This window comes from Danaus plexippus, chromosome 11 (assembly GCF_018135715.1).
Source record: "Danaus plexippus chromosome 11, MEX_DaPlex, whole genome shotgun sequence".
Classification (NCBI taxonomy): Eukaryota; Metazoa; Arthropoda; class Insecta; order Lepidoptera; family Nymphalidae; genus Danaus; species Danaus plexippus.
The window spans coordinates 8,577,602-8,600,248 of record NC_083544.1 but is presented as its reverse complement, the minus strand read 5'-3'; the positions used below and the strand labels follow the sequence as shown (position 1 = coordinate 8,600,248).

The window sequence follows — 22,647 nt, the reverse complement described above, 5'->3', positions numbered from 1 at the left end:
CTTAAACAAAACGAAAAATTTACTGAAAAAACAAAATTAAGAATTTAAAAAGTAAGTTTGTTTTTTAATTTCAGAATGAAATAACAGTAAAATCTTTCTCACTGTTTTGTATATTTATAGTTAGAAACCAATTCTAAAACTACTTGATCAAGCAACACTGACATTTCTGTCTTTAAAAAAAATCGAGTGTTGAGAAGATTTTTGTGATATGGCTGGAAATACTGCTGAAGAAGTTGAGGTAGATATAGACAGTACTTAATGAATTATTTATTCCTACCTTCAAAAATACTCTCCTACTCGCTATTGGTTAGCAAAACCATCAAACTTTGCTGATGTGGCTTCATCAACTTTCACTGCATTTGATAATTTTTATATCACTAATTAAATCATATTGACGTTATTACTTTCGTGATTTATTAATCAATATTGTATTCAACTTCGGTTACTCATTAATATTAATATAATTATTGTAACCAATTAGTGTTATAGGTTATATTGAAATTATGACTTGTGTATTCAAGGGATCAGCACCCGCTGAGAACAAAACTACAGGGACTGTGGAGGTTCCCCCAGAGTTCTTGATAAAGCACCCGCTACAGAACACATGGAGTCTGTGGTTTTACGACAATGACAGGAATAAATCATGGGAGGAGAATCAAATTGAATTAACTTCATTTGACACAGTTGAAGATTTCTGGAGGTTTGATTTTCTTTAAGGAAATTTATAAATAAAACATAATGGAAAATCTATTATTATTATAAAAATATAGCAATTTGTAAATAAAAAAAGAATTCAAGTCATAACTTGACAAAATAGATGGTCATTTTTAGTTGTGGCAGATTAAATTACTCAATTTTTACCATGCGGTTATATCTTTGTAGACTGTATCACCATATCAAATTGCCATCTGAGCTACGTCAAGGCCATGACTATGCTGTCTTTAAGCAAGGAATCCGTCCCATGTGGGAGGACGACGCCAACAAGATGGGTGGACGTTGGCTAATAAGTCTTGAAAAGAAGCAACGCAATTCAGATTTAGATAGGTTTTGGTTGGATGTGGTAAGCTATGATGAAATTGAAGATAAAATAATGATTTATTTAAAACTCACATTTTCTACCATGTAACATATTTGTTTTTCTTGCTAGTAACATTAATGAGATATTGAAACATAGCAAGTTAAAAGTATATGCAGTTGAATGAAAACCTTGGGAAATATTGAAAATTATTTTTAATTATTTAGTCACTTTATTCATTTTAAACCATGCTAAGTATGTATGAGAGATATGGATGTTTGCTTGGTTTGTAATATTAAAATACTTTGTATAAAATAAATAAAAAAAGCTTATTGGTATTGGTTAGTCTCATTAATGTCTTGGTCTCTGTCATACTTTGGTGTAAATTTAGAAAGGCCTCTATACATTTTGGTGATTATACAATGTTTAAATGACAGTGTTTGTATTTATATTTTCAGGTCCTGCTTCTGATTGGTGAGAATTTTGAATATGCTGAGGAAATTTGTGGCGCTGTTGTAAATGTGAGAGCAAAACTTGATAAAATTGGTAAGTAACCTTAACTATGTTTTAAATTTGTATAGATATGAATATAGGTTAAATATTATATAAGGATAGACAATAATTGATGGTAATTAAAAATTGTAGGTGTTTGGACAGCAGACACATCGAAACAACAAGCCAATCTTGAGATTGGTAGAAAATTAAAGGAGCAACTCGGAATTCACGGAAAGATTGGATTCCAGTTACACAGAGACACTATGGTCAAACACAGTTCGGCAACTAAGAATCTTTACACTGTTTAGTTATTAATATATTTAAAGGTATGTGATAGCAGTGGTCATTGTAAACTGATGATCTTAGATTACTGCGAACAATACTTATATTTGTATTTATGTTCTGGAATGTGGTGTGGGATCTTCGGTCACTAGTTAACGAGTCTTATGATACTGTTGTCGCATACGATAGAATAAAAGTTTTATTTAACAGAAGTAGTATTTACGTTGACATTTCATATTAACTCGAGTGTTTATTTACTCTAGTAGCGATGAATGCTGGCATAATGGAAGTCTGATGTTTGTACTAAAGCTGTGCTTTGTATGTCTTAAATTCAGTAGATGTAAGTTTGTATTCATCCTAAATTTATATGGTATCCAATTACTTTTAATTTTTCTGTTTTTATTTTAATAAAATGCACACCACACTGACGGTAATTGCACTCGTCTGTCTCTGATACACTTTAATGTTCGTCTGTTACTAAGAAATATTTTGATATTTCATAAATAATAACTAAAAAAGTGCCGTTTTATTTTTTTCCTATCAATTTGGATAAACTTTTATAATATCTACATAAGAAAAGCAACATAAATAGACGTTAAATAAAGAAATAACTTCGTTTAAGTTTAATTTTGTTTTAAATTATGTAAAATATGCCATTGATGTAACTGTCAAAAGTTTTAGGGCTCTATGAGAAATACTTGTGAACAATTAGTATAGAGCTTTGCACTGTCAGGAACTAAATTAAAAAAAAAAATGTAAAATGGACACTGTTTTCTCTGGTTACTTTCATTTGATTTTCATCTCTTATAAAGTAGCATAAAAACATTGATATTTAGACACCGTAATACTTGAGATAAATAACAAAATGCTTTATGTGATGCTCTAAACATAAAGATAATGCATTTATGCTTATATTCAATAATTATATTTTCGTAGTTTAATGAAGTTATGTCAATTTTTTTCTTTGATCATAAAGCTTAGGAGAGGATTCTTCCCACACTATACGAAGTTAGCAACTTTTGTTGTTGAGACATCTTTGATCGAAGATAGGTTTTCATGAGCTTCGGCTTTAAAAACTTCTATTCCCACTAGCGGCCGTTACTGGTATATTCAATAATATTCGCAGTGCCCCATACATTTGGATGCACTTCTATTAAGTTGCGATATTCGAAATTTATAACAAATAAGAGTAACCCCATTCTAGTCGCGCAAAAAAGATATTAGACTACAGTTACAAAAAGATCAGTTATCCGACTACTCATTTAACTGTTCGAATCTTTCCTTGACTGAAATTAATTTAGTAATCAAAAGGCTGTTCAAAAATTCAACCTCAATTTTATTCTTGTCGAGAAGCTATAAGTCATCGCGTGCAATTTCACCAGCTTGACGTTTGACACTCCGAATCCTTGTCGGAGCTGTAAACACAGGTACAATTTTTAATTCTTTGACCGATTCTTCGCAGCTAAAAACGCGAATTTGAAGCTTACATTCTATAGTATCCCAAGACATTGCAGCAGTTTCTCAAATTTTCTGTACATTTACTGAGATAAATATCTGTAGATTGCAGTGATTTTCTTACGTGATAAATTGTGAAAAAGTATGTCACCCCAAACAAACAATGAAACTATGGAGCTGAAATCATTTAACGGTTAGACAAGAGAAGTAGCCTCATGAGACACTTGAACATCGGTTTTATCTTTTGGAATCAGGAAAGAATGTTACTAGGTATGAAAAATCTCTTGAAATGTTGTGTCAGTAAAGCCTGTAAGTATACAAAAATACTAGTTTTTGTTGTTCTAAAAAAAACCTAGCAGTTGTGATGTTATAGGCATTCAAAGTTTCGAAAAAAATCGAGTGCCACCAACAGTCACGTGACCACTTGTGACGTCATTTCACAACTCGCTCGCTCAGTATCAAGTCGCCAGCGGTTATAGTAGGTGTAATAGATGGCTCAGTGTTTTGTTGGATTGGTTTTCGTGGGCGTATTAAGTTAATAGTTTAATAATAGTAAATATCATTCTATTAATAAAACCCCGTCTTTTGCATATAAATTCAAAAAAAGTGTATCGCATTCCGTTTCCGTTTCTGAATCTGAATCTTCATTAAGGTTCTTCGATTCTTGATCAAGGTGAAACATTTCATGAGAAGAGGCGTTCGGAAATGTGTCGTTCATACTACCAAAACACACTGCAAAAAATTATTTTCATATATTTTTTTTTAAATTTGTTAACAGTCATGGTTGATTTATGGTCACCTTTAGCTTTCAGATTTACTTGCACTCCCTTGCTTTTTTGTAATATTTCTAAACACTGATTATTATTTCTAGAACGTAATGGACCTTTTATTACTATTTCGTCTTCACAGCTAACAAGAATCTTTTCAGGTTGTTCTAACATCGAAGTTTCATCTTTAATTAGTAGTTTATCAAAATATTCTATACGATTACGTTTTTGTACTGCAGATTTGTGAGTTTTATCTTCCTTTTCCTGTTGACATTTGAATTTGTGTGGAACTATACCCTGTTTTAGTTTAATACTTCCTCCGACCATTTTTTATTTAGTATAGTTCTCCATATCATTTTCAATCTAAAACAGAAAAAAATCGTATTAGCTATCTAGGTACACCTAGCTGACGCCAGCACAGCAGTAGGCACAGTCTAGTATAGATTGAAACTTGAATAAAAAACAAAGGATAACGCAAAACAGTTGCATTATTCTCAGGATATTTACAATATGTAAAACATAATGGAAAGTTCTGACACCAAAGGTTTTGTATCTCTGACCAGATTTTATGTTGTATCAAATAAATTTAAATTACAGAAGATTATAATAGTAATGTCTTAGGTATTCTCGATCACTTATTATATAATGAAACTATTTTTAACCAAATTAATCGGGTAGTTTAGTGATTTTTAATTTGTCCTGTCAATGTAAAGCAATAAACACGCATTTAATCCGGTTAGAAATTGTTGCATTATGAGATAAAAAATATTTGGTATTATTCCTTATGTTTAGGTACCTCCATAAAATATGATCACTATACTTACGTACGTCAAAAGGGTCTTCACAACAAATAACTGTACTTTTATCTCCAAATGGATCTAACCTCTTCATAGCTGTTATCAAATTTTTTCGCATTTTAACGTCCTTTGGAACTATGAAAATCAATGTGGCCGGTGAATTGGTAGTTGTATTTTTACATTTAGGCACAACACATGATTTCCAAGTAGTTGGATTGGACATTATTAAAAGTATAATTACAACGATACGGGCGCGGGACCGCCAGCGCCGGCGGACCGAGAGAGCTGTGAGCCAGACTGAGCGTGTTGTGCGACGACGTCACAATCGAACCGGCATCATGTTACAACTTCTTTTACTTCTAAATCGGAAACTAATTGACATATTGAAGTAATTCTTTCACTAGTATTTTTTATTTTGACAGAGACTATTGGGTGGTAATAATCAAAATTAGTTAACATTCTTAATTGTTTTATTCTGTGCGCATGTCTCAATCTATTGAATGAGAATGAGCCGTTGCTTTGTAAAAAATTGGGCAGTCAAAATGTTAAAAGACATAGACAATGAGTTTCTCTATGGTTGGGAATTACCGGCAAAATGAATGAACTGCATGCAGGCATTCGATCGAACAGATTGGATATTATTTTCCGTTGAAGTTAAAGATTTATTTTTAAATAAATAAAAAAGTATAGCTAGAATATAACATTTTCAAATAACACGATCAAAGCAATCAATACGTGTAGTTTACTAAAAACATTAAGCAGTCAGAAACCAATTTGTCTGTCACAATAATTACTTAGTTTGATCAATTTAATACATTTGTCAAAAGATATTCTAGAACTACAGAGAAATCTAGAATCCTCGATTGTGTTATCAGAGTTCTGCCCTATATGGAGAGCACACTATCTATCCTTGTTTATGTGTCCGACATATAGGTATATATTTAATAAAGACAGTAAATTTACAGTGTCTTTCAATTTGTCATCAATGTGCTTGGCAAATTCACGATTTGCAACCAAATAGTAAACACATTTGGTTAATTGGATATTACTAATAAATTATAACTATTTGTTTTTGTTTCCATTAGGTATGTCTCTTAATTTTTTTAAACATTAAACTATTTGTTTTGCAAGATAAAATAAAATTATACCATCAATAAAAAATTGTAAGTGTCTCTCTATTCACTAAGCGCTTATTGGTAAGTATGAAATACATTTTATGCTTACCTAAAAAAATTAATTCCAATTATTCCAATTACCTGCATGTCCACAGTGATGATATAAATAATAGTATATATGAATTTATGAAGGCATTTTATTTACAAACATGAAATCATTTGTATTCATCAGAAAATACGGAACAAGGTTATTTCACCTCGAATACTGTATAAATGGCAGTACATGTAATGAACAATATCATTTTATATAAAATGAATTAAATTATGGGCGAGTTAACTTTTACCACTCTCAACTCATGCGCTTGTTGACAGCTTGTGTTCATCAATTCGTTCAGGTTCGATCACAAAAACTGTAATTGAGGGTATGAATTACATTCTTTCAAACAAAATAGCATAAAAATAGAATTATTACTGAAATTTGTTTTTAAGATACACAATATCAAGAAAATGACCATTACAAAGAAACTGACATAAATTGGTTTTTTAATACAAATAAATCTGTATAATCATTACGTCTGTCGGTATATAAAATGTTATGACGTCTTACAATAGTCAATAAATTTAGTTTAACCAGAAAATCTTATTATTTTATCCTCCATGGAGTTCTGTTAATGTCTGGGGAAGACTGGATTCAGGTAAGCTCTTCAAATTATCATCTTCCTTATAATTATAACCAAAAACGTATTGACACAGTAATGTTTTTTTAAAGTCAATTAAGTAAGAGAAGATTTCAAAATATATTTAAATAATTTTAAAATGTTAAAATAAAAAATTACTATATACGTTTGTCTGTTATTTAACACCCCATTTTAAAAACATAATTAAGCATTTTAATCTGCATATAATAACAAAGTCAGTATATTTCTTTACTAGTATTGGTAATAGTATTTTCTATATAGTTACTTACAGATTACTCATGGAAGATGTTTGATGTAGATTTCTGTCGAAAGAGACTGATATACACATTTATCAACAATGACTCAGAAATTACAACCTACCTTATAACTTTTTTTCACCATAATCCAATAACTGCTATGGAAGTTGTTGGAAAGAACAACAATGTATATATATTAAATATTATAATTTTACCAACCAGGCTTATATCAAGTAGGTTGTACAGCAATCAATAGCATGCAGGTTATTTGTAATTTATAGATATAGTTTGGACTAGTTTTGTAAATATTAAACAATAGAACTAACTAGAAATACTTCCCTGGAAACAATCTGCACGTTAGTTATATACGTAACAAATGATTTTCCCTTTCAGTCTCTCCAAATTAGTTCAAAATAATCATATTTTAATAAGAATTTTGAATTAAAAATAAATAATGCTGTGTCATGCTCAATTAACTTGTGCTTACTACACATAAGCATGTTTGGAAGTTAATGAGATCTAAGATTTTCGCGAGTATTCATTTAAATGAAACTAGTATTATTCGGATTTACTACGCGGATTTTATTATTTAAAAACTACATAATCCCGACGTTTCGGTTACTTTGCAGCAACCGTGATCACGGGCAGACGAGGTGTCGTCTCTCCTCGTCACCTCGTTTGGAAGTTGTCTAGCGAGGACCTGTCCAGTCTAAAGGAAAATTCATCTTCATTAAATGAATTAGAATATGAAGTATAAGTGATGAATATTACACATGAAACATCCGACTCACTCACAGAAAGCTAATACAAACTTTCTAGTAAATAAAGATCCTAATAGGTTTATAAGCCCATGTTATAACAAGTGGCAGTTCAAAACTGCTCCTAATAAGTGCAGCTAATAAAATCAATGTTTATGTCGTAAATATTTAAATTTCATGAGAACATTATCACCTAACAATATATAATAATATAAGTATACACCTATTTAGATTTATATTAAAGGAAAATGCTCATCTCTTAAGGATAAAATAAACTAAAATTCAACTATTTGCTATGTATTAAAAAATACATATTTCCACTTATTGAGTTTTAATATAAAATATTGAAAATCAATATGAAAAACAACCGATAAATCGCAGTTTGAACCGGTTAGAAAAATCGCACACAATTGTAATTTGTAACTTGGCAAGCGACGAACATGCGCAGAACGCGGGGAAAGAGACGGCACTATTCAGTGCGCGTGATTAGATGTTTGCTTCCGACTTCCGACACTTGCCAGCACTTAAATTGAACCCATTGCTTTTTTAATAAAAAGTAATATTATATTTAAACAACTCATATATATTTATAAAAAAAACTTATGGTATTTTTTTTTCATAGTTATTTTACAGTTATTATATGAAGCTGTTAACATTTATTTATGATGATAGTAACATTCTAATCGCAAATTCGGGGGTTCTCCCTAGGTATTAACTATTAACTAGTATGCAGCTTTTTAAGGGTCCCGAGTGGTGACTCGTAACAAAAACTCCTTGATCGTGACATGTCATGTGTGTGAGACAATACAATTATTAAATATTTTTGTGTTTATTATCATAATATACCTATAAATTATCTTAAAATATGACAGACGTAAAGATACATACGAAGGTAAGTTTTATATATTATACCATAATACTTAAATCATAATTCTATCATGGTACTAATATTGTAAATGGGAAAGTTTTTGAGGTAACTACAGAATTTGATGTGAGTGATGTGATTTGATGTAAATTTTATTTGAGGGAACTATAATAATATAGCTTATACATAAAAATAAGTCAGGCTGAAATTGAAATTTATAATTTAACAGTAAACAATTTTTTTACTTGGTTGCCATCCATAAAATACGTCTATCACAGAAGTGTGACGTCGTGTGTCAAGGGGCATGGGAGGGGTTCAATAGTTTCGTGACGTCACATATTAAAATTTAAAATACTAAAACGCAAAATTTTGATGTGAAAATGTGATGAATGAGTGATGAAAATTAAAAAAAATATGAACTTGATCTATATTTATTATTAATAATTTAGCATTCTCGCTATGAGGTAATCGCTCATGCAACGTCATTTAACTCCTAGAGCGGCGTTGTAATGCAAGTGAGACACTGAAATTCACAAGAATTTTGAATGGTAAGGATTTAAATAGGCTTAAGGAAGTTCGAACGAATCTAAAGTAAAAATAATGTAATGTAAAAAAATTAAAATGTGTGACGTCACATTAGGAGGGGGGGGGTTTATAAAAATGAGACAACCTGTGACAAGGACGGGGGTAGTGGTTCATAAGTCTTAACATTTCTGTGACTTACTTTATGGATGGCCCCTTGCCAGAACTCACACACATTGTTATATCTCTTGTTTTATTCTCTGGGTTACTTGATCAAAATAAAATTATTTTTCAGTTCCGTTCTCAATCGCTTCATTTTCATTATTTTCACACTCATTATTATTTTTATAATCCCATATAATGCGTCCGGAAATATTTGGAAAACCCGATAGAAGATACTGCCATCTAGAGTCATTGCGTTTTATTATGTAATGGTTTTTATAAAATATTTGCATAGTGTGGAATAGGTGGCGCTGAACGCTAGTTGAAAAATAGTAAAAACTGGAAATGAAAAAGAAAACATGAACATCGATATGAAAACAGCAAATGTACTGGTAAACCAGTTGGACTGATACCACTGTGTCTATTATATGAAACGACTACACAATTATCGCCGAGTCTGATATAAATATCCACGCGGACGTCACGGATCACTAGTATCGTATATAAGGAATGAATAGTAGTCATGTGGGCATAGGGTGCACTTTTTAAATATGTCTAGTATACAGTGGTGTTGTGCTAATTTTTTTTTACCGGAACGCGTATATGTAATTATATATGTACACAGGGACGATCCTGGGTAGGCGGTCGCTCTGTGCGGTCTCATGTCCCAATTTTAACGACGTATTTGTTTTGGTTCTATAATGAAGAACATTCGCGAGCTTGGTGTTTTATATGATGGATATAAAGAAAGTGGCGCCACCTATACAGAGAGGTAGACGATATTTGCTGATAAAAGGCTGAAGATGGTTGCTTGACTCAAGATAGATTCCGAATATTGAAACGAAACAAATAATACTATTTTTGTTCTGTAGTAAACTGACATGTCATATTAAGATCGAATTCTAAATTTTCATTTATTTTAATGTTAATGAAATTTATTATAGAAAAACGAGTAATTTATATTTTTTTAGTTACTGCTGTTAAGCGTTAAGCAACTTATATTGTATTTAAATTACATTTTATTAAATATTTTAGTTAATTCAAAGATTTCCAACCGTTAAATTGAAAGCCACTGTACTTAACGCGAAATTTGTACTTTAAATGTTTATCTTATAAATAATATTATCTTATTGTCTCTGGTCACGCTAATTGTCCGTTTTATAATTTTTAATCGAAAACTTGTAAAAAAAAATCGTTTTATAATACATACGGGAAATTCCTGCTTGTAGTATTTTTAAGTTGCTATTAAAAAAAAAAATCTGTCTTATTCGGTTCTTGCATTGTTTACCACAATTGACTTATAAGTTTTTAAAAACAGATTTAACGATTTTTTTTTATTCCTAATTATTTGTTTTGGTATTTCCTCTCTTGCATGTAAAAAGTTTTTATTAGTTTTGTATATTCCTTTTTCTTTAAGAATATTGAGTGGGATATTTCTACATCAGCGGGGCTACCGCCTATGTATGTTTTGTTTTATTGTTATCCTGTTGAAAGTTTACGTAATTATAGGAAAGCAATGACACCAAAGAACAGAGTGGGGTGTTGGAACACATAAAACATCCGTTGGAAGACACATGGTGTATTTGGTTATGCACTAACAATAACAGTGATTGGGGGAAAAACCTTGTGAATCTGGCCAGCTTCGACACCGTAGAAGACTGGTGGTGGTAATATGAAAAAAAATCTTTATTATTGCATTAGTAAATAAAAAAATATATATTATAGTTCAATATTACTTTAACGTTTATATACATATTTTATGATAACTCTCTTTAAAAGATACAAAGAGTTTATAAGATATTTATATTTGTATGGTGATGGATTTATTAAATAAACTAGTCACAGTCGAGATTTGAATACGCGTAGATTTGCTCTAAGTACAAATTGATGTTTGAAGCTTTTTCCAAATAGATTATATTTAATTTTTATTATTCAAAAAGATTAAAAAGACAACATTAATAGAGAAAGGATTATGTTATTTCAGTCTGTATCATCACATGAAGCTGCCTTCTGAGTTGGAGGTTGGCCAAGATTATGCAATATTTAAGAAAGGCATCAGTCCGACTTGGGAAGACGAGGCTAATACAAACGGAGGCAGATGGATTTTTAGTTTCGGGAGAAATGTATCAGACCTTGACTCCAAGTGGCTTCTTACGGTAAGACGAGATATTAGACGAGATGTTCAATGGATTCAGCGCGCGGGTGCCGGGTCAGGGAGAGGAGCTTCAACAGTGCCTGGGACTTGCTACCCAGTCGTAGGTTTCAGGGGCTCTTATCTGACGCGCGTTAAGCGCTCACCTCCACAGTCAAAGCTCCTCCTTCTATCTAACCAAATTTGAAACGAACCTACTAGGGCTGCCTTCGACGCACGTTCCAAGGATGAACTGATATCAGTTCTGGACAGGTCCAAGTCTTTCAGTGGGTTGTAGAGAGATTTAATTGTTATATATCTCGCTGCCACTTCTACCGCGTACAAATCTACGACGAACCTATTTCTAGTGAGTTCGTTAGTGAGCTCGTAATACTTATTGACCATGATGTCATGGTCTTTAGGGATGTTATTTTATAGAATTCTTAATTAAGAATTACGAAACCAGAATTTGCTTACCTGCGTGTTACAATAATACATTTATTTCGTTACAGGTTTTAATTTTAATAGGAGCAACACTCACTGAGAAAGCAGCAGTATGTGGCGCAGTAGTAAATTTCCGTAAAGATAAAATTAAAATTGGTATGATTTTTTAATTAAAATAAATTTTTCTTTTGTATCACGATGAGAAAAAAATATTGTATACGGAATAATCTATTTTTCATTTTGTAGGTATTTGGATCACCGACGCATCAAAAAAAGCAAAAATTTTATCAATTGGAAATCAAATGAAATTTAAAATGAGTTTCAAGAAGTCGATTAATTTTCACAAACACAATGAACCAATTAACATGTACTTCATTTGATATTTTTTATTAATCAGTCGTTATTTAAAATTAATGTGTAATAATGTTAACTGAAAAAAGTACAAATTGTATTAAGCTTTATTAAAAGTATATAACATTGTTAAGAATAGTGTTTTATTAGAACATTGAAGACAAATACCGATTGAAAACGTATAGCTGTGCTCACAGAATAGTGCATGTACGTGAATTTGTATGATTCCGTATTTCCGTTTCCACTCGCTCCTCGACCCTATGGACCGTCTCCTCGGCGTCTCCTATCCCTTTGTTTATGTTCTCTGAAAACAAATAACCATTGTTATTACGATACCAAAGTTAATAATACATATAAATAAATGTATAATCAATATTAACCGACAACTTTTTCTTCTATAACTTTCCCTTTTCCCATACAGGAGTGTTCTTTGTCTCGTATGGTTTGAAAGATTCTTGCTAAACGTCCCTTCTCTTCGAGTTTGTGGACCACGACGTCCCCGTGTTCCTCTCCCTCGTGATCTTCGCTCCGAACTGTGGGCATCACAGCCTGAGTTTTAGTTTTAGCCTGGGGGCTGGACTTGTCTGAGCCGCACGGTATGGTCTCGTTTTCCGACTGGCCCGTCTCACTCTTTTGTCCGTCGTCGCTGTGTTTACTCAACATAGGACTCACGTGAGATATGTCGGGTATGTCTAGCAAGTCTTGTATGATCGGTGATTTCGGTGGCGGTGAGTTGGTCGTCTCTTCCATTTTGTTGGGTATATCCAGAACCTTCCGTTCGTCGTGGTGTAAGCCGGGCACTTTATCGGCTACAGTCTTTTTTATTACATCCTCTACAGCTTCTGCTTGCGTAAGTATTTTTCGTGTATTGTTTTGAACCATTTCTTCTATTTTAGTTCCTGTTCCTTGGACTACTTTGGTAACACCATCTACAGCATGATCGAAATCGTTTTTTATATCCTTTTTTAAACCGTCGCACGCTTCGTTTATGTTTTTTTCTTCATGTAAACTTTTATTTTCATTATCTAAATCATTTATATCGACGATGTGTGATCCACTCACATTAGCCTCTAACGAATCAATAGATTTTGTTTCTTCATTATTATTCCCGTTCATGAGATCTGCGTTCTTAGTCTCTGTATTTTCGTTGACAAAATCCGCTATATCTTCGTTTTTGTTCATAGCCGGAAGTTTTTGTAAGGGAGGCAGTTCTGTTAAGGAGACAGGTCTATTTTCTTCGCTTATGATACTGAAGTCGTTGTTGGTGAAGTCGACGTTGGATCCTTTAGTCGCTGTGAGTAGCGTGTGGCAGCCACCACAGGCGACGTTGTCTATTACAAAGCCGTTCATAGCGGTGACCCGCATCGGTGTGTATTGATTGGGGAGGTCGTTGGAGTTGGTGTTATCGTCCGTTTCCTCCAGACAGAGTTTATTGTGTCGCCCCTCGCCGCACGTGTATAGCAGGCCATTGTCTGACAACACATGACAACAAGTGTATTTCAATGATACGATCTTATTAGACGGACTAAAAGAGTTACAGTGCTAAAATAACAAATTATATGATTTCATGAAATTTATATTATCAATTTATTTTGATTTAAACTAATATACATTTTTTTGTATTTTCGCTCTTAGTTTCTATTGTTCTTTATACCTAAAACGAATAACTTTTGAGTCTTTTGACATTGTCCGTTTATGCAATGTTGTCGTTGTTGCTGAACCGAATTGAATGCGGCTACAACTTGATGACAAATAATCTTGTATGATAACATGTAGATGTTATTTAATGTATGTATCCATTTTGAAAATTTAAGGTGCCTTGAGATTACGCACTTGAAGTTTTGTATCTAGACTAAAGCGCGATCGTATACTACATAAATTTTCAGGTTCATAACAAGGGTGTACGTTGTCCATTAATATATTATTAATCATATGAACTCATCCGATTGATAATTGGATGTAACTTTGATATTACCGGGTTGACTGAAAATTTGGACTAGGTATATGTATAGTCCGCGAGGATTAAGCTGAGCTTTGCATTCGTGTGAGTGAAAGTAAAAGTAGAGTTAGACCAAAAAAAAATCGAATTAAATTTTGTTATGTTTTAATTATACACACATTATCAATGGGAGAACTATTCTTGATGAGAAATAAAATAAACAAAACTTGTTAAAGCCCAGATGTGAATATTATGTGAAGAAAAATAATTTATTTAAATTTATTAATAAATTAAGTTTTGTTCATATATATATATATATATGAACAAAACTTAATAATAATAAATAACCTGATATATATATATATATATATATATATATATCAGGTTATTTATTATTATTAGATATATATATATATATCTAATAATAATAAATATATATATATATATATATATATATATATATCAGGTTTGTCATTAATGTCTTTAAAATAACTATTTAAATTACACAAAATTCATTTTACTTGGCTATTTAAAGGTTTAACTATTTTTCGTTTATTTATGTTAGAATCAATTTCAGGAATAAATAGAATACAAAAAGTCAATATTAAGTACTAAATAACGTCACGCTGCTAGCGGTACAAAGGGTGAAGTACGGAAGGTGCGGGGCGGATTAAAGCAGTATAAACCGGTCCAAACCTAGAAAAGCACGCACAAATTTGACATCACACCTATACTATCTGTGTGCACTCACACAAATGCAAAGCTCAGCTAAAGCCTCACGCTGTATACTATGCCTATGGTACAGGAAAATACAAATATGTATAATAAGAAATTTAAAAGCCTAGTAATGATCGCAGTTTATCACTTGACACATCATACAACCAACGAGTACTGAACGTTTAGATTGACTTTTTGTGGACTTAACTTGCGTATGTGCAACTGTTAGACACTTATTTTTTGCTGGTTTTTGCTCATCTTAACCTCTGATTAAAAATAACAATATGTTTTAAAAAATTATAAGTAAGTTGGTTCCGATAAATATAGGTTTATTTATATATTATAAGACAACTGATAAAAACTAACTTCAAATAGGTACATTTATAGCAATATACCTGTAACGAAAGCGGTATGCATAGCGCCACAAGCCACAAGTTTGAGCTGATAGCCGTCGAACATTTTCTCCATATCTATCTCCGTGGGGAGGGTCACGTTAACCACTTCTTTTGGCATTCCAAGTTGACCTTTTTCGTTAGATCCAAAAGCGAGAATCTTTGATTCGTCCATAGACAACAGAAATGTATGGTTAGCACCGCAACAAGCGCTCTTAATCTGGACGTCCAAAGGTAGGACTTGGGGTACGTATAAAATACTTGATGTGTTCTGAATGCCCAGTTTTTGATTTTCATTGTCACCGGTAACGAAAACTGCTCCTTTAGCTGAAAAGTAGACGTCGAAGTGATATTTTATGAATTAATATAAAAATTTAGTTTAAAACAAAATTAATATAACATGGAAATAAATAAATTATAATTTGTATGATTTGTTCCCTCACTCGTCAGTTTCTATTAAAACGAAGTCAACAAATTTAATTTTAAATTTGCTAAGTATTACATATAAGAAAATTAAAAGTGAATATTTATATTTTCTTATAACCTGTAATGAACACCGTGTGATAATATCCGCACTCAACGAACGCGATGCTCTCCATGAACTTCAACTCGGTGAAGGAGAGCGCCGAGCGTCTGTCCTCGCCCAGCCCCAACTGACCTTCCGAGTTTGAGCCACACACGAACACACGCCCGTCCTCTGGAAGGTCGAGTTAAGGTAGTTGATAATTAATAAAATTATATTTTATTAATGAATTTATTAGTGTAATTAATAGATAAGTGTCTTTTATTATTAAGTCCCAATTTTGGTTGATAGTTCTATAGGAATGTGGTATATTTTAATAGCAACTTTAAACGAAAGAAGACTCCATCTCATCGACTTATATTATCTGTAAATTCAAATACTATATAATACATATAGCCTTAAAGCCCAATTATATATTACTATAATTTATTTATTTTTAACTGTTGTATTGGGAGAAATATGAAAATATATGTTATCAATGACAATAACATAAAATCTGTACTGAAGTAAAATTTAGTCTATGAAGCTAGAAATATAGCAATGAACTAATAAGTCGCATTCTCACCAGTTAGCAGGGCGGTGTGATTGCTGCCGGCGGAGACCTGCTTAACCGTCACTTCCAGGTCTACATACTGAGGAACACTATGATGTTCAAGGTCACCCGAACCTAGCTGGCCCTCGTCGTTACAACCCACTGAGTATATGGCGTTCGTATCTACATACAGAGCACCAAATTATGGCATATATTATGTATGTTAATGGCATATTGTTGTGATATTATTATTTGTAATTCAAACCTGTAACAAATACAGTGTGCGCGCGTCCACAAGCCACAAACGTGGCTCGGTGAGGCTTGAGAAATTTGACGCAACTCGGACGGGTTACTTCATCTTTATGCCCCAAACCCAGCTGTCCCCAGGCGTTAGCGCCAAAAACGAATACTCTACCCTTCTCTGCAATATAATATTGTAATATTACAATTTGTTTCACTTTTAATTAAACCCAAATAGTCCGTTTTCATTTCTGTTTTTGGAACCCGTGATATTCAAATTTTGTAATGTATTCAACGTCGTAGTAATTTCCCTTTTATTCCAAATATTTTTTTTTTGTAGGCAGCCGTCAATTTTGAAGTAAAACTTCAAATGCGACTTCCAAAAAGGAGCGAGAGTTTATGGGAGGGTCAATTGTGAATTGTAAGCAATGTTTATAAAGTTTTTCTTAAAGAAACAATATGAGTTCACTAAAAATTTATTTCTACCCCTTCCTATTTTGATTTCCACATTACTTATTTCATTTCTTCCGCACGGAGGGACATCAAGCGCTATTTCTTTCAATAATATCAATACTGTCCTTAAAATGATTTTTATGTACTACTAGAACTAACTACACTACATTATGAAAGCAAACTGCAGTGGTAATAGCAGCCGGTTACGTTGAATTATCACAACAATAGATAACAGTTTTTACATGTTAAAATTATATTCAAACAGTCTAATTAACTTGAATGTAAATTCCATAAACGCACAATTTTGGTTTGGTTTGGTTATTTTAAAAAGGGCCTTCATCCGTGCAAAGACATGCACAGTATATTCTGCCAGTGTCGTGATGAATGGAGAAGACACGATATGGGATTAACCAAATCTAATGTTATTCATGGCACATTTTGAAGTTAACAATTAACGATTTTACGATTCTAAGCTTAATTTGATTTTTTAATTTTTCAATTTTTATTTCAATATTTTTATTTCTTTTCAGCCTAAAACCTTTCCGTGGGCCTTAAACAACTTACAAAAAAGAATAGCTCAAGTGGTCGAGCCGTTTTCAAGTTATGCGTTTAGCAACATCCATTATTTTTTGTTTATATACATAATTGAAGTGTTCTTACCACATATGACAGCACTGTGTTCATCCCCACATGATATGGCGACTATGGGATCGTTCTTTATAAAGAAATGGCTGGGTTCGTTGTCAGCAAAATGTGATTTGCCGAATGTGAACACTGCACCGGTTTCTGTAAAAATTCTGTATCTTTACTCGTCTGAACTCGTAAAATGAATTCATAATTATTAATTATACTTGAGGAATAATAAATAACTCTGTTTAATTAAATTTGTGTATGTAAAACCGTTTAGATCTACTACGATAATATAAATGTGATTAATTCAAATACGCTCTAGACCTAGCCCTAAGACTGAACATTACTCAAACCTTACAAAAAGTAATATTTAACTTGTGTCATGACCTTTTCGTGTGACTTTCCATAGCCATTTTATGTTATAATACAGGTTTGAGTTATAAAAATTCTGACTTTTCACCTTAAATTTGTTTACAATAAAGTATTATCATTCTCAGTATTACAAAAACGTCTCTAAACTTAGCGTCAAAAATTTTAAACAATATTCGTATTGTTGGTATCTCTTAAGACTATGTACAATACGTCGACATTTAGAGTCCTTTGAATTATAAATTAGTGAAACACAACTGTAAATATTATTGAACTTCAGAACAGAATGGAATTATTTTTAGAGGAATATAAAAAGTGCTTTATTTACATGTAACTTTCTTTTTTTGATTGTTCTACTGGCCAGAACAATAAATAGAGGAAATTGTTTAGGTGTTTCAATATCAAATCACTAGTATGTTTCATATGAAGAATGTCAGAAAATAATTAAAGGAATAATTTTAAAATTTACACTCATTTATTGGAAATAGATTTTGTTATTTCAGTAATTTAGTTTTATTCGAAAGAGATTACTTTTACGGATTAAACGGTCATGTTAACTAGTAATTGTTGCGAAAGAAGCAATAAGACGTGACTTCGTCCTTGACCTTGCTTGACTATTACATTGAAGCGCTTTTCTTTTTTTTGTAGCTATTAAAAAGACTTTAGTAAAACGTACACCGCCTAGTCCATTTGTAATAAAAGCAATTGTTTTAAACCGAAGGCTCTCGTTGTTTTGTGTAATCTTGATACATATATGAACTTCCTGGCTTTAAAAAGAAAACAAAGTCAAATCAGTCAGAAAATAAAGTTTTCTATCGAAGGTAGAGACGAAATCTCACAGCATTTCATGGAATCACCGTGTAGGTGCCGGGCCCAACGCGTTACAGGGAGAAGAGCTTTAACAGCGCCTGGAACTTGTGACCCAGGTGTAGGTTTGAGGGGCCCCTTTCTAACGCGTTAAACGCAGACCTGCATCATCCAGGTTCCTATATCAATCTAACCAAATTTGAAACGAACCTACTAGGGTTGCCTTCGGAGCACGTTCCAATAATTAATTGATGTTAGTTGTGGACAGGCCCAAGTCTATTAGTAGAGAGATTTATACCTCTCGCTACAACTTTTGCCGCGTACGTCTGCAACGAACACATTCCTAGTTAGTTCGTTAGTGCGCTCATAATACCTATTGACCTTGATAGCATGGTTTGTGGGGATGTAGGTTTCCCTTGAGAACGGTAAGTTTTAGTAGAACAGCGGGCTTTTCTGTTCGGTCTGAACACCGACGCACAAATATCTTTTGGGATATCCTCTAGAATATAATAGATATATTTATTATTGAAGTTTATAATCCTTAAAATTATGTATATAGTTTATATTAATAAAATAGTGTCTTTATAAGGAGAAGACGATGAGGTTCCTAATATTCTGGTATGATAGATACACCCACTGCAAGCGCCTGGGGCCGAGATTGTTGGGTGCAGTCGTAGCACTTGGGCGTATATTCTCAAACCTGAGGGGGCCCATGTCGTCATACGGAGCATGGATCTCTGTCATGGGATCCTGAGGCGAGGGCCCTCGCGTTATTATACTGGTGAGGCGAGGAAGCGAAAGCTCGTGGAGAAATTCCAACCCCAAACGAGGTAGAGGCGCAAAGCAATTTTTTTTTATTATTGTTGTAGAGAGAGCAAGTTCGTGCGATCAGTAGAAATGACAGATCATTAAGTCTCATTTCGTTTAAGTAAAAATAGAGCCACACACTCGCACGAACGCACGCACGCAAATACCCACCTAAACCCACACACACACGCACACCCACACGCACACGCACACACACATACACACTCACAACTGCTACACTTCACTTACAAGCGTAGTAATAAATTACTGAATCCTGTCTGCTAAAAATTAATCGATGTCCACGATGCAGGCTTAGCCTAGTGTGGATTAAAACGTTTACTGTAAATTGCATTGAAAAGTGATTTGTTCAAGTCAGAAGTTTAGTCAAATGTAATTAAAAAATATTATATTTAAAACAAATAGCTTGTGTTTAAAAAATAGATGGCAAGCAATCAGCAGCGCCATTTATCTTCTGTGGGTCTGTGACGTTCTTGTGAAAAATACTCTGTTTATAAAGTTTTTCCTCGGGAACAACAAGATATTTCGGAATAATTTGTTATATTTTAATAGTAGCTTGATGGGACAACAATAACAACACATCACGTCTAACAAACAGTCTTACTACTGTAGTCTTGAACATCTCTAAATTATAATTGGAAGGAAACGCAAACACGGACAAAGTTTTCTAACCTTTTTAAGAAATGCTCTTTTGCAGGAATGCTTTTTGGGAATTGGGGGCTACATTTAAAGGGTGTCTTTTTGGAAATTACATCTGAAGATCTTGCATTATAGTCTAACTACATGCGGTTGTAAACCATGGGTGAGCTTTGCCAACAATGGGTTCGTCTTCGAAGGGAATAAAATATTCCAACACCTGGCGTTTTACTTTAATTAAAGTGACCGCGTATCTAGACAGCTCTTGAATAGATAAGTCAACTGGCACTTGGCAGCCTAGGATAAGATACCGAGATTTGTCGTTTTTCATCTCAATCTACTGACTTATACCGCCGTACTAACTCCTCTTCTTGAACTTCGTGAACGGGTGGATTGTGTGGAATTACGGACAATCAGAGTGTAGTGACAGGATCTCAACGAAGAAGAGACTTTGATGTATTTGTTTGGATCTGTTGTCAGTATAAGATCTTGGTAATTCGCTGTATGGTCATCATCCACGTATAGCACCTTTGTAGCTTCTTTCAACACACGGGAAAGACTTAGCGACAAGGTGAAATTCCTTGCTTTTCTCTCAGCTTAGTTGGTTAAAGTATATGGAAATTGTCAGTCTTGATGTTGGGCGTTAAAGTCTTCTATAAAGACCAGCTAGGCTGAAGGTTATGGAAATAGAGCCTTATCAGTGGCCTCACTGAATTATGTAAACAAGAATGTCGTCTTTTGGTCTCCGCTGTGCGATTGGTAGACATCCGTATAAATTATTTTGTCTACGTCCGTGCCACGTGTCTATCAGTATCTAAAGGGCTTAAAATTTTTGTTCTTCAAGGTGACGATGATGCTGATTGCAGATTTCATTGCGAATATACCCTGGCTAGTTGGAAAAAGCTATAATTCAGAGAGTAACCAGGGTATGTAAGGTACTTTTGAATTAAATATAATCTGCGTCTTCCTCAAAACTGTGGGGATGGATATTTGTTTCTCTTTTCAGTACGAATTATTAAACGTATTTTAATGTCACTTTACACTAATAAAGATTATTCCTTGTGATAATTTAGAATAGAGTATCTTTAGTATATAGTAATACGGCTAACGGCATAGCTGTTTGAAGTCACGTTACACAGACCAAAGATGGCGCCAAAGGTTGAATGTTATATCTATTTTTTACACATTCCTCGTTTTTCACTTTAGAATCTAGATATTTAAAAAGTATGGCAAAAGATTTAAATTAGAATGATAAGAATTTAGAAAAAAGTTCATATAGGAATATAGATAATTATATTAAATGTACATTTCATTAAAAACTTTTTATCTATGGTCCTGGTTTTTAAAATAGGTTTTATGTAAATTTGTTTAAACCATTCAAATGTACATGTAGTAACTAGATTTTTTTTCTACTAAAAAACTCTGAAGGGTGAAGGGTTAGATTCAACAGAATTTAAAAGGTTAGTGCATCTTTCATGAATAGATGAATATGTGTATAGATTGTACTTTTGTTACCTGTATAAAATTTTTGGACAAACTAATTTTTTTTTTAAATAGAAAGTCTATGAAATGGTCAGATTTAATGCTTTTCTAACAAGAATTTTAAAGTATAAAAGTACTGATGTTATTTTAAAAGTTGCAAGAGAAGTAGATGTTTAAGATGTTTAATTATGTATTTTTTTTTAATCTCTATAACCTAATAAAATGTACACATTTCTTAGGAATACATAATTTGTAAAAAGTGATTAAATATTTTTCACCGAGAGATGTTCAAAATAATCTTTCAACGTACTACGCTTATGCTCAAAGTTTAGAAAAAAAATCTTTGAACTTACTATACTGTCTATAACCAACATCGCGAGTTGTTTACAAACATGACCCGATTCCTAATACTACTAAAAATCGATATTAATGATATTAGCTGTTGGGCTAACTATTAATATCATTCAAATACGTTTCCTAAAGAAAACTCACCAATTTACCGATCACCATAGAGTACAATATGGCCTTCTACTACACATACTTATCCTTCTTAATTGTTCATAATTTATCACAATTAATATAATTAAAGTCAAAATTAAAAGGAGTTTTTGGAAATATAGAACCTTTTTTGAAATGTGTCATATTTTAGGCGGAATGTTTCTTTTTCAAATGGAACGTACCTGGTATATCGTCAGTCATGGCGTCGTTGGGCTCGCTAGTCCATTGCCACGGATCGACCGCGCGACCGCGGACTAACTGACCGTCCATGCCACCCTCGCCGTCGGCCGGTGATGTATTGATATAGTTTAACTAGAAATGACACTGTAATTGTAATATATGGTACAACAATATCATTTTATTACAGCAATACTAGGAGTTGGATGAATCATCACTAGAAATCGAATCCGTATATACCCGACCTTCGTTTGAGACATTTATTAGTTTTCGGTTGATAACAAAGGTTCTCTTTAATTAAATAAATATCATAAAGGAAGGATTAACATTTATT

The 22,647-nt window shown here is 32.8% G+C and overlaps 3 protein-coding genes and 2 long non-coding RNA genes across 7 annotated transcripts; 2 read left to right on the top strand and 3 right to left on the bottom strand.

Annotated features, from left to right (window-relative positions):
- The first annotated feature begins 101 nt into the window (after positions 1–101).
- LOC116765693 (eukaryotic translation initiation factor 4E1-like) lies at positions 102–2,226 on the top strand. The gene is made up of 5 exons (XM_032655270.2): positions 102–238; positions 522–700; positions 883–1,060; positions 1,474–1,561; positions 1,661–2,226. Exons 1-5 carry the CDS (start codon positions 209–211, stop codon positions 1,816–1,818), a joined length of 633 nt encoding a protein of 210 aa, XP_032511161.1. The 5' UTR covers positions 102–208; the 3' UTR covers positions 1,819–2,226.
- A 322-nt stretch (positions 2,227–2,548) lies between these two features.
- Positions 2,549–5,921, bottom strand: LOC116765691 (uncharacterized). 2 transcript variants are annotated; one of them, XR_009752758.1, is made up of 3 exons: positions 4,839–5,475; positions 3,280–4,377; positions 2,549–3,207 (listed from the first exon to the last, which is right to left on the bottom strand). It is a non-coding gene; the product is annotated as an uncharacterized LOC116765691 (long non-coding RNA). The 2 variants fall into 2 exon arrangements; XR_004353181.2 differs by having other exon boundaries at positions 3,108–4,377; positions 4,839–5,921.
- Positions 5,922–6,105: 184 nt separating this feature from the next.
- On the bottom strand, positions 6,106–7,475 carry LOC133319064 (uncharacterized). The gene is made up of 2 exons (XR_009752757.1): positions 6,985–7,475; positions 6,106–6,336 (listed from the first exon to the last, which is right to left on the bottom strand). It is a non-coding gene; the product is annotated as an uncharacterized LOC133319064 (long non-coding RNA).
- An 874-nt stretch (positions 7,476–8,349) lies between these two features.
- Positions 8,350–12,229, top strand: LOC116765945 (eukaryotic translation initiation factor 4E-1A-like). Of its 2 annotated transcripts, none has more exons than XM_032655596.2 (5): positions 8,350–8,510; positions 10,677–10,834; positions 11,152–11,323; positions 11,811–11,898; positions 11,989–12,229. In XM_032655596.2, exons 1-5 carry the CDS (start codon positions 8,484–8,486, stop codon positions 12,120–12,122), a joined length of 579 nt encoding a protein of 192 aa, XP_032511487.2. In that variant the 5' UTR covers positions 8,350–8,483; the 3' UTR covers positions 12,123–12,229. The 2 variants fall into 2 exon arrangements, with proteins under 2 accessions (XP_032511487.2, XP_061378018.1); XM_061522034.1 differs by lacking the exon at positions 8,350–8,510 and adding an exon at positions 8,913–9,031.
- Positions 12,187–22,430, bottom strand: LOC116765944 (X-linked retinitis pigmentosa GTPase regulator-like). Its single transcript, XM_032655595.2, has 8 exons — positions 22,319–22,430; positions 17,550–17,675; positions 16,462–16,617; positions 16,230–16,379; positions 15,686–15,838; positions 15,145–15,468; positions 12,474–13,565; positions 12,187–12,397 (listed from the first exon to the last, which is right to left on the bottom strand). The coding sequence occupies exons 1-8, from the start codon at positions 22,404–22,406 to the stop codon at positions 12,285–12,287; spliced, it is 2,202 nt and encodes a 733-aa protein (XP_032511486.2). The 5' UTR covers positions 22,407–22,430; the 3' UTR covers positions 12,187–12,284.
- Positions 22,431–22,647: the final 217 nt, after the last annotated feature.

Excerpts from the sequence above, each read along its gene's own strand:
- LOC116765945 (XM_032655596.2), top strand. The coding sequence starts at position 8,484 with ATGACAGACGTAAAGATACATACGAAG. Across the intron at positions 8,511-10,676 it reads ACGTAAAGATACATACGAAG|GAAAGCAATGACACCAAAGA; the intron begins GTAAGTTTTATA and ends ACGTAATTATAG. Across the intron at positions 10,835-11,151 it reads ACCGTAGAAGACTGGTGGTG|TCTGTATCATCACATGAAGC; the intron begins GTAATATGAAAA and ends ATGTTATTTCAG.
- LOC116765944 (XM_032655595.2), bottom strand. The coding sequence starts at position 22,406 with ATGGACGGTCAGTTAGTCCGCGGTCGCGCGGTCGATCCGTGGCAATGG. Across the intron at positions 17,676-22,318 it reads CATGACTGACGATATACCAG|AAACCGGTGCAGTGTTCACA; the intron begins GTACGTTCCATT and ends GAATTTTTACAG. Across the intron at positions 16,380-16,461 it reads GCACACTGTATTTGTTACAG|ATACGAACGCCATATACTCA; the intron begins GTTTGAATTACA and ends CTCTGTATGTAG.
- LOC116765693 (XM_032655270.2), top strand. The coding sequence starts at position 209 with ATGGCTGGAAATACTGCTGAAGAAGTTGAG. Across the intron at positions 239-521 it reads ATACTGCTGAAGAAGTTGAG|GGATCAGCACCCGCTGAGAA; the intron begins GTAGATATAGAC and ends TGTGTATTCAAG. Across the intron at positions 1,061-1,473 it reads ATAGGTTTTGGTTGGATGTG|GTCCTGCTTCTGATTGGTGA; the intron begins GTAAGCTATGAT and ends TTATATTTTCAG.